This window comes from Cyprinus carpio, chromosome A7, assembly GCF_018340385.1.
Source record: "Cyprinus carpio isolate SPL01 chromosome A7, ASM1834038v1, whole genome shotgun sequence".
In the NCBI taxonomy this organism is placed as follows: Eukaryota; Metazoa; Chordata; class Actinopteri; order Cypriniformes; family Cyprinidae; genus Cyprinus; species Cyprinus carpio.
This window is the reverse complement of record NC_056578.1, coordinates 15,346,531-15,358,239: the sequence shown is the minus strand read 5'-3', so window position 1 is coordinate 15,358,239 and position 11,709 is coordinate 15,346,531. Positions and strand designations below refer to the sequence as shown.

General features: G+C 37.3%; 2 protein-coding genes across 3 annotated transcripts in view; both read left to right on the top strand.

Moving 5' to 3' along the window:
- LOC109050360 (acetylcholinesterase-like) overlaps positions 1-8,192 on the top strand; it is a 9,862-nt gene extending 1,670 nt beyond the window's left edge. The window contains exons 2-5 of the mRNA XM_042759888.1: positions 2,165-3,643; positions 3,859-4,051; positions 4,203-4,380; positions 5,289-8,192. Of these exons, the coding sequence (XP_042615822.1) occupies positions 2,233-3,643; positions 3,859-4,051; positions 4,203-4,290 (1,692 nt within the window). The 5' untranslated portion in view covers positions 2,165-2,232 and the 3' untranslated portion in view covers positions 4,291-4,380; positions 5,289-8,192. The remainder of the gene's footprint in view (positions 1-2,164; positions 3,644-3,858; positions 4,052-4,202; positions 4,381-5,288) is intronic.
- A 915-nt stretch (positions 8,193-9,107) lies between these two features.
- On the top strand, positions 9,108-11,533 carry LOC109050362 (chromatin complexes subunit BAP18-like). Of its 2 annotated transcripts, none has more exons than XM_042759887.1 (5): positions 9,108-9,346; positions 9,555-9,649; positions 10,474-10,694; positions 10,856-10,960; positions 11,152-11,533. In XM_042759887.1, exons 1-5 carry the CDS (start codon positions 9,326-9,328, stop codon positions 11,214-11,216), a joined length of 507 nt encoding a protein of 168 aa, XP_042615821.1. In that variant the 5' UTR covers positions 9,108-9,325; the 3' UTR covers positions 11,217-11,533. The 2 variants fall into 2 exon arrangements, with proteins under 2 accessions (XP_042615821.1, XP_042615820.1); XM_042759886.1 differs by having other exon boundaries at positions 9,109-9,346; positions 11,149-11,533.
- The last annotated feature ends 176 nt before the right edge of the window (positions 11,534-11,709 follow it).

The window sequence follows — 11,709 nt, the reverse complement described above, 5'->3', positions numbered from 1 at the left end:
CGACCAGAGCCTATTTCTGAAAGTATGTCTGATGTACTTGCATTACAACGCATGTTGATTTAAGTTTTAGAGCTCAAAATATACCGCATAACAAGAATGACCCACTTGGTCTCACAATTATGTAGAGACTTACGAATCAGATGTTGATGCAGTTATGATAAGCATTTAGACTTCAGAAGATGTGCTCTGCTGGGAAAAGTTAATTATAGTCGTACAACTGCCTCAGAGAAGGGCATTTAATGTTAACATTCTATTGTAGCATGCACACTACCTCATCATCAACTGGGGGATTGTTTGAAAGCTTAAAATATTGTCGTTGTAATTGTAATAATAGCGTCTCTACACTTGGCTTCTGGACAGCATGAGCACAAGTGTGGATGTGTTGGCACGTGTTTGCTACTGAGCACTCTCTCATGAAATATTAGACGGACAGACCACGAAACGGAAAATTCCATCAATCTCAGTGGCGCTCATCAAACTGTCAGTTTTGATGCGTTTTGGCCTGTTGGTCATGTCACGCTGTGGGTACCCAGAAATGACAGCATGAATAGACCATCATTTAGGTTTGCTGGTAGTATTAAGTCGTTGAAATCTTTGCTTCCACTGTGACGTAGATGGAAATTCTGACTGATCTAGGCCTTTAAAGTAATCACATTTACTCTGTTCTATGCTTTCTGGGATTTTTGGACCTACTTGTGGTAATTACAAAATTAAGAGTTTACATTATTGCATTGCAAATAGAGCTTGAGGATTTTAAAGGGTTAATTCACCCCTTCACTAACACAAAACTAGTCTTAGAGATGGAAACAATTGTGAAACCAAGTACAGACTGACTGTACAAATAAGAGGATGCAATGAGTAGTGCAGGCTCTTAATTTTCATGGCAACAGAGTTCAAACCTGAGATAGATTAAGGTTTGCTGGCAATGATTGTGACAAATGTTTTATGGTTTAGCATTAATGTTTCCCATTGAATTGAAAAGGACCGTCCATCATCCTACCCTCACAGGAAAGCATTGTGGAAAGTTAGACAGAGAGAGAAAGCTGTATGTTTATTGACATGATGGTGTGTACACCAATGTGTAATCCCAAACTGAAAACACCCCCCCCCCACCCCAGTGAACTTCATACATGGATTCCAGGATCTAATTTGAGTCCAGCCAGCCTCTCCCCCTCTGCCTATCCCCCAATCCCCGCTTATAGCTACCCTTGCCCCCCATTTCCGGCATGCAGCTGTCTTTTAAGATATTAATAAATCCATTGAGATGGTGTGACTGATGAATTTCATTGCAGTCCCCCAAGCCTCTTTTCACTATTGAGTCCAATGTAATCTTGTTTGTTATTTTAAGATCAGTTTCTCTGAAACTGCCAATAGATTATGTAATGAGCGGTCTAGTTTAATGCTTTTGGCACCAATTCCTTAAGATATCCATTGATCCATTTGTGAACTGTTCTTAAATACAATGAAGGTCAAAGTTATTGAATGGACAAAAAGACAACTTATCAAAATATCTTCTTTTGTTATACACAGATAAAATAATGTCATGCAAGCTTGGCACAACATGAGAGTAAGTGCATGATGACAGAATTGTCATTTTTGGATAAACTGTGTCTTTGTGTAAAAGTTGGATTGCCGAGACCACTTAAGTGATGCTTTGTGTTGTATATACATGGGAGATAAAGGGTTGGATGGAAAGAGTGGCAGATGGACTGATAGAGAGAAGTGACACCCTCAAAAATAGAAACCCACACAGTCAAAGGAGCCAGGGGGAACAGAAATAGCCTTGTTTAAACAGACACTCACACAGCTGCAGTTAAATTCATGTTCTCCTATCCCTAACTGTGCCCCAAGAACTAATCCAGTCAGCATAGCAACCAGGCAACATGTAAAACACAAACATCCATCTCACAGGTGTGTTTGTGAGTTTTAGAAAGTGAGCATTATCCTAGCTACAGCTGAGATTCTCTACGCATCAGTCCCTTTTTGGTTGGTCACACCGTTATATCCTGTTTGGCCTGGAAATCAGTGTCAGTGTTCTTTCAGTCACACTAGTCTCTGAGAATGCAAAATTACTTTTTAATTATACATGCGTAGGAATTAAATTTAATGGATCTCAAATCTATTTTGTTGTCTCAGTTTTTCATCTTGTGCCTTTCATTTACAGGTCTTACTGAGCTTGGCTCAGAACAGTGAGATCATCGTAGTTTCCCAAACAACAAAAGAAAAGACACCATGAAGACCTCAGACTTTTTCCTTCTGCCTGCTGTGCTCCACATGTTACTCTTCCACTGCTGTCTTGCACAGAGTGAATCCGACCTCATAGTAGCGACACGGTTGGGCCGTGTGCAGGGTGTACGCTTGCCTGTTCCAGACCGGAGTCATGTGATTGCTTTCTTGGGGATCCCATACGCTGAACCTCCTATTGGGAAGAGACGTTTCAAGAAAGCAGAGCCCAAAAAACCCTGGAATGGAATCTTCGAGGCTAGAGACTACCCAAATGCCTGCTATCAATTTATAGACACCTCTTACCCAGGCTTTCCAGGCAGCGAGATGTGGAACCCCAACAGAATGATGAGCGAGGACTGTCTTTACCTTAATGTGTGGGTACCTCCTACCCCTAGGCCGCAGAGCCTCGCGGTAATGGTCTGGATATATGGTGGCGGCTTCTATAGTGGCTCCTCCTCTCTAGATGTCTATGACGGACGGTACTTGGCTTACTCTGAAAAGGTAGTGGTTGTGTCTATGAACTATCGTGTTGGAGCTTTTGGATTCCTCGCCCTCAATGGCTCATCGGAAGCACCAGGAAATGTGGGTCTCCTTGACCAGAGGTTAGCCCTCCAGTGGGTCCAAGAAAACATCCCCTTCTTCGGCGGTAACCCAAAACAGGTCACCATTTTTGGAGAAAGTGCTGGGGGAGCATCAGTTGGTATGCATGTTCTGTCACCAGACAGCCGCCCATTCTTCACTCGTGCCATAATGCAGAGCGGTGTTCCTAATACCCCCTGGGCTACTGTTAGCTTTGATGAGGCCCGTCGGAGGGCCACCTTGTTGGGCAAACTTGTTGGCTGCAGCGAAGGTAACGATACTGAGCTGGTTGACTGCCTGAGGAACAAACATCCACAGGAACTAATTGATCAGGAGTGGCAAGTGCTCCCCTATAGCAGCCTGTTCCGCTTTTCCTTTGTGCCTGTCATAGATGGCGTTTTCCTTCCTGACACCCCAGAAGCTATGATTAACTCGGGTAACTTCAAATACACTCAGATCATGTTGGGTGTAAATCAGGATGAGGGATCTTACTTCTTGCTGTACGGTGCACCGGGATTCAGTAAAGACAATGAGAGTCTGATATCTCGAGAAGACTTTCTTGAAGGTGTGAAGATGGGTGTTCCTCATGCTAATGAGATTGGCTTGGAGGCAGTTATACTTCAGTACACTGACTGGATGGATGAGAACAACCCCCAAAAGAATCGAGATGCAATGGACGATATTGTAGGAGATCAAAATGTCATCTGTCCACTACAGCACTTTGCAAGGTCATATGCTCAGCACACTAGCCTCCATACCCAGCCTGGAGCTGTAGCTCCAGGGACACTAAGCTGGGGAAACTCAGCACCAGCAAGTTACAACAGTGGCAGCTCACAGGGTAAGGACATTATAATGGTGAAGAATAAACACAGTATAAAGCACTGTGGTGTGAAGCAGCAACAGTTATTAAACTTTCTGACAGATGTCAACATGAAATCCAAGACCACTAGGATGAAGAAGAAAGAGCAAAACGCAATTTTACAGAGCCTATCTTTTATGCAAAATAGTTCAAGGCCAGTTTTCTCAATCTCTACTGCCCCTTTTTGTCCTTAGGTGCTGTGTACCTTTACCTGTTTGACCATCGAGCCTCAAACTTGGCCTGGCCTGAGTGGATGGGAGTAATCCATGGTTATGAGATTGAGTTTGTGTTTGGCCTGCCATTAGAAAAACGACTCAATTACACAGCAGAAGAAGAGAAACTCAGTCGACGAATGATGAGATACTGGGCCAATTTCGCCCGCACCGGGTAAGAGAAAATCGCAAACAAGTCAGGTATACATGAAAGATTGCATTATTGCATTTTTTCAGATAAAGGTTCAATTTATCTATTAGTTATGGACTGATTTAGTTTTGCCTCGAAGGTAACTTTATGTCTTCTTTTTTCTGTCTGCATTAAGAATCCCAACATTAACACTGATGGCACCATGGACAGTCGGAGACGGTGGCCTCCGTATACTGCTACTGACCAAAAGCATGTGGGCTTGAACACCGAGCCACTGAAGGTGCACAAGGGTCTAAGAACACAGGTTTGTGCTCTGTGGAACCGCTTCCTGCCTCGTCTGCTTAACATCACAGGTAATGAACCCAACCAGTAAATTCCACCATCATGCAAATAGATTTTCTTATATTTATTAACATGGACATAGAGGAAGTACAGAGGAACTGTAGGTTATTTTTTTAGAATTTAGTTTGAAGGTGAGAAATTGCAGGCTTGTGTTTTGTGGATGGGTCAGTGAAATTTATGGATGTTTAGGAGAGTGAGTCTACACAACAGAAGTAAGATTAAAATCATTTTAAAAAAGATAACGTGTTAGGTTCTGTTAATCTGCTCAGTTTTCCTCTACCTCATTTCTTTCTTTGAACAATTTTGAAATCTGAAATGACTAAAAAAAAAATGTAGTCAATTATGCTTTTCAGAAATTAAAATTTAGAATATGTAGATTTATTGTTTTCAGGAGTATATTTTGTATTGTTGTTGTTTTTGTATTGTTGTTGTTTGGTTTTTCATTTCGTTCTGTGGGCAAAATAGGTTCAAAGAACATACAGTAATAGCCATAATATAAACTATTTGTTGTTTCTCAAGGAAATGCCTTGTCTGTGCAAATGTATCATTTGTGCTCTAAATCTAAACAAATGTCCTTTGCCAACTATTAAACTGGAAGTGAACCAGAATATGAAGCAATTAAACACTTGTTCTTTTAGGTGGAGGCTGGGAGAGTTGTGCAGGCCTGTCTATAGTGACTTAAAATCGTAAATTATAAAATAAATTCTTCTGTGGGGGCTGTTGGCAATTGCTTTGTTAAATGGGTGGGAACTTTATAGTGATGTAGTACTGCTGAGTAGTTTAATGGATTACTGCTCTCTGTATAGAAATTTTCTGCCTTTCTTAAAATCATCCTTCCCCTTCAAAGTTTTTCTCTTGCCTTTCTCTCAAACATTGTGTTGTTGTTTTCCTCTTATTTATTTTCATATTTCTTGCCCAGACAACATTGATGATGTTGAGCGACAGTGGAAAGTGGAATTCCATCGTTGGAGCTCTTACATGATGCACTGGAAGAGCCAGTTCGACCATTACAGCAAGCAGGAGCGCTGCACAGACCTCTAGATAAATCTAACATAAACTGATGACCATGACCCTTAATAGTCTCTTTTCAGAAGTTGCCAAAGCTTTTTCGCTGATAGCTGTCTCAGAGTAGGCATGAGAATGAATTTGTGTATGTTGCACTTTTGTTCCTCCCTGTGTAGGATATTATTCTTATCAACCAATGATATTATGTGACAATATACAAGTGGTATCTTCCAGTATATAAGGAGCGGAGGTGAATTCAGGCTGCTATTAGAGATTATGAAGTGCTACGGTCATCAAATGTATGTATCAGAAAAAAATGTTATAGTTATATTACCTCTAAACGGTGAGCGTGCATGTCTGTTCCACTGGAACCTAGAAACCCTCATTTACACTGGTCCTCAGGATCTCACTTTTTTATTATTATTATTTTTTGTTTTCATCCTGTTTTCTTATAGGCTTCAATTTATAAAGGCTGCTTCACAGTACATTTATCTCCACTCAGTATCTACCACATCTAGTCAGTATTTCATGTGCTAGTTTATCCCATTTAACATGTGAACTTGTCTGCTGTCTCTGCTTTCTGACTGTGGTCCAACTCAATATACTAATACTTCATGCAGAAATCAGGAGCCATTTAATTTAATGTATGTTGTCTAACTGTACTGAATTGTTTCTGTGTGGGCAGGTCTGTGTGTGATAATGTACTAATATTTAAATCCAATTTTTTATTTTGATTGCTACTTACATTGCATGCATTCTAGTGCCCACAGCATGACTCTTCTTATGTGTATGTATGAGAGAGAAAGTCTGTGTTTACCATATACCAACTACAAAGGTCGATATACGTGGTTATGTGTGGAATACTTCTAGTGAATTCACCTCTTCTTAGTTCAAATTTCATACGGCATTGTATATTAGAGTGTTTTGTCTTAGAGGAAGAGAGCTTGGTGAGTAAGACTAATGTTGTCTGTGTGCCAAAGGGTCAATATAATTTTTCCCCCCCTTGCTGTCTCCCTCTCTCGATGGGAAAGGTTTCTCATTACGATAATGGAGGGAGAGTAATTTACTTAGTGCTCATTTGAAATGACAGCACGCTGTGTCAGCCATCTTAACTCCAGCCCTACCTTCACCCTTTTGATGCAGTGGGAAGATGATGAAAGAAAACACAGGCAAAGGAAAGCTGTGAGGACAAACAAGAATACAGGGTTATAAAGCCACTCCTATCATGTTCTTTATTTATTGTAATATTTGGTGTATTTTTTTATGTAAATTATTTGCATGATTGCATCAAGTATCAAAATAACTCACGTGGAGTGTTTTTAGTTAGTTTGGGAAAAAAAAACAGCAAATATTTTATTTTTGTGTATTTATTAAGAGTGTGGAATTGCATACATATATTTGCATTTTGCCTGTGAATCTGGATCAAACATTATTTTGTTTTATACTGTGTGAATGTATCATGGTTAATCATTCTCTCATATACACTGTCCCAATGTGCATATTCATGTTTATTATGAACATGCTAGTCTATCCCTAACTTCCTGTCAGCCTGTTTCACTAAATCTATTGTATTTATCTAGAACCATTCATCTAGCATTTTGTTAACACTGTGGAAAGGATCTGACTTAGTGCTGTTAAGACAGCAGGTCTTCCAGCACACAAAACGATTGGTGGGCACTAAGCATTTAACCTCTGAATATGACTGGAATAATATAGATTAGCTTTAAACAATTCAATTTAAGTGGAAATAATATATTGTACTAGCTAGACAAGTGTTACACTGGCAGTAGTGTGTTTAGGCACCACACAAATGACAGAACGATTTCTACCAAGGGGTACCCACTCCCCCGGAACACTTGCTTAGGGCCCCTAAAACTCTAAACACAGCTGCATACGGTATGATTATGCATGTTTGTTTATGGGCCTGAATGTCAGCTGCTTTTCCTTCCACTCCATGAAATCCCCTTGTGCATGCCCTAGACACCTCCTCCTCTGTATTATGTGCTTTAAAAAATGACTGTTATCCTCTCTGACAATATTAGTGCTGATGTCTGTTAATAATATAACATATTTATGGCTATAAAAGCATTATAATAACCCAGATATAGATAATGATGTTAGCAATAACAAAATACACTTAAAATGGGATATTTATTTGAATGCATTGATGCTCATGTAATATCACTGACTTGACTGATAAAAACAGTGGTCATGAATTGACAGCAATGATCATGGGTGTTGTAACAGTCTATAAATCAACTGTTTCTTCAAAGCAATATAGAGTGCCATATGCTATCTTACAGATATTTTTCTTCAGTTTTTAATGTTGTGTGTCAAACTTATTTTTTTTAACCAATTTTAGTATGGCTTTATAGTTTTCCTAATTTTAAAAATTTAGGCAAGCAAATTAGTTATCACAAGTTGCCATTGAAGATACCTTCCTCCTAATTTCATCACAAAGATAAAAATGTTATCTATAAATACTATATTGTAAATCCATATTATTCTACCCCACATATATGTAGAACAATGCACATGACTGAACAAGCATATTATGTTCTGCATTTGTTGCACTTTGACAACATACATATATTTCTAATAGCAATCACTGTTATTCTTGTTCTTGTTTATTTGATTATTATTATTATTAATAATTTGGTCCAGATATTGCCTGCTGTGTCAAATTAGTGCCAAACATGTATAGTGACAGCATCGTGCAAACCCTCTGCATGATGTTATTTGTCTTATCCGCCCTCTCTGGGCACCATATCAGAAGCTTTCCAACACAACCTCAATAAACAGTTATTGACTTAGGAAAGCTGCTTGATTGTGTGGTTCTTCTCTCATTAAAAATAAAACTGAACCACTAACATGGATTCTAGTTGACGGTTTTGTGCACCAGAGGGCAGTACACGCCAATATAAAGATTACACATTGTACAATATAAGCCGAAACTTCCTTTCATTATATTTTGTCGTTTCATCTTTAACATTTTAACAACTGAAAAACACACACACAAACACATACATATATATATATATATATGTATATATATACACACGTATATATATGTATATATATACACACGTATATATATGTATATATATACACACGTATATATATGTATATATATACACACGTATATATATGTATATATACACACGTATATATATGTATATGTACACACGTATATATATTGTATATATACACACGTATATATATGTATATATACACACGTATATATATGTATATATACACACGTATATATATGTATATATACACACGTATATATATGTATATATACACACGTATATATATGTATATATACACACGTATATATATGTATATATACACACGTATATATATGTATATATACACACGTATATATATGTATATATATACACGTATATATATGTATATATATACACGTATATATATATATATATATACACGTATATATATGTATATATATACACGTATATATATATATATATACACACACACACACACATATACATACACATATACATACATATACATACATAAAAAAAAATGAATATGAAAATTAGGTCTAAATGATGCTGACAAAAAGATGTATGTGTATATGGATCAATGAAAAGAATTCCAATCAACGCACATGAAGTGAAATAGCGAACACATTGCGCAGTTTCAACGCAGCTTTGAATGTACTGAATACGTCTTTGGTGTTGACCAATAATGACCGACGGCTGTAATTTAGACCAATAAGCACCATTGAATCACAGTGTCATCTTTATGGCGCACTTATGCTATCCGTTTAGTTAAGAATGCTTTTATTATTATTTCATAATGTAAATAGTTGAAGAATTTGTATCGCGGTCGGTTTAAGTCAGTCATCGGTACACAGCTCAGCTAGCTATCTCGTAACATTTCTAAAGCGCAGTCCTTGTTTTTCAGTAGTAAATCAAAACAATGACTTCAGCCTCTACCAAGGTAAATGTATTGATAAATACGGTACCTAAAGCAAGATTAAATGTTTACCTTGATAGTATACATCCATGCTAATTGTCTTCGTACTGGACATGTTTCTTGTTTTGGTAATGAAGCTATTGGCTAGCATGCTAACTATCAACCTAATGCCAGTTTCAAAACACAAGTTATACACTCGCTTTTACATTTATTTCTTGTTTTATGTATGTAGGTTGGTGAGATCTTTTCTGCAGCTGGAGCTGCATTCACAAAATTGGGAGAGCTAACCATGCAGCTGCATCCAGTGGCAGATACAAGTCCAGCAGGGTGAAACACTGTCTACTTACTCTCATGTGCTTTATGATATACACACTGAACCAGGCTTTTGGTATGATAGAATTACATTTTCTTACAAATCTAAAGTGTGTATATTTCACACACACATACACTTTGTTAATTTTGTAAGGTATACATCTTGTCCAGCCCCGCTCTTGGTAACCCACATATGGAATTTATGCAAAATATTTACATTTTAAATTTTTTTTTTTTGCCATTTTCACAAATTTCCTAAATAAACCCCCAAATGTTACCGGCTCCTAGTCTGCTTTGGCTTATAATATGATAGTTAAGTTCAATGTGTTAACAGTAAATTAGCAAATTATTGAGACATGTTCATGTAAACTCATTAACAGTATCTCATTTGTACTTGCAATTGCTTCAGGATGTCATGGACAAGATCAAGTATTGTTTTCAATGACATTATGGGCCTTGTAACTTCCGTTGCTGCTTACAGACAGAGCTAGGTGGATATACATAGAGCTTGAGATTACTTGAACACGATAAGTTTATCACTCATTTCAAAAAACACACACAATGTAAGGATATCGGTCTCACTTAATCCTTTGAATTTTACTGTGTGTTAGGGTCTGTAAATTTCAATAATGGTGTCTTCCTCAAGTGCAGGTGAAATGCTTTTTAATGCAGTTATAATACTTTAAATCTGGAAAGGACTGCTGGTTTGTTGATCGCTGTTTATGTAAATTCAAGAAAAGTTTTATGTGTTTTTTATATGTGGGTGTTTGTAGGCCATTAAAAGTCATTATTAATTGTGTAGCTTGTCAGCATCTAATTAGACATTTCTTAAACATCAGGGCACAAATGAAAACAACAGTCAAGAGGAAGATTTATGAAGATAGTGGAGCTCCTTTATCCACTGACTCACCAAAGAAGAGTACCAAAAAGGTTCCGGTTTCGATGGCTCCCCCAGCCACACCTAAAGTCATCGCTGTGCCAACCTCTCAGGTTGTGGTGACTGTGGGTTTACAGCGGCCAACCACAGGTCCATCTAGCATTAAGTCATCAAAGACGGCAGGTAAGCATTTCTTAATGCATTCATTTGTGTTGCATTTATTTTAAACTTGCAAAAAAAAAAAAAAAAAAAAAAAAAAAACACATTACCTTATTCAACCCTTACTAATTTCAGCATTTTGAATAGTAAAATATAACTACTGCATTTATGTAATTTTCCCTTAGATGTCACTCTCAGTGCACTGAATGACTCTGATGCCAATAGCGACCTGGTAGATATCGAGGGGTTGAGTGATAGTTCCACATCTAAAAAACTAAATTTTGATCAAGGTAAGAAACAGTTTCTCAATAATACGTTTATTTTCTCTAAATTTTGAACAAAATTACTTCTACTCAGGTATGTATTTAAATGACTTATTCAGGGTTTTCATTGTCTGCTATTTCTGTTGTTTGTTTTTTTTCCCCTTGTTCCCAGTTCTCAAAGGGGAAAATAATATCTGTATTTATTTTTTCCTCAGCAGATAGTCTAAATCTCGACTCCAGTCTCATCATGAATTCCAGTGACTTACCATTGTTATCCCGTTGAAATCTTCTGCAACAAACAATCAGGAAAAGGAACTAAATGTGTCACTTCAGTGCGGGGTTCAAGAAACTTGCGTTTTTTAATCTGGAGAAAGTTCTGTCTTTTTTCCAGGAACAGACTCATTTCTAAGTTAATAGTGAAGCTAAGCATATTTTATCAATGTAGGACACAGTTTTGAAACATTCTAGCAAATATTGCTTAATACATATTTCTGTTCTGGGTCCAAAATGCATAATTTTAAGATAAGTTATTGTAAAGACATTATTGTGTAAAAAGAAATTCTAACCATTATCAATAAAGGATTATGTCCAACCTTGAAATGCTTTGCTTGGTACACTGTTTTTTGTTTTGTTTGTTTTTTTTGGGGGGGGGGTGAGTTTTTTTTCTTAGACATTTTGTACTTTTGCATTTTCGTTTACCTCATAATATTCTTCCATTTTCTTCATTTTTTTCCCACCAAAAACAAACAAAAAAAGAAACTTTTAGATTAGGGTTC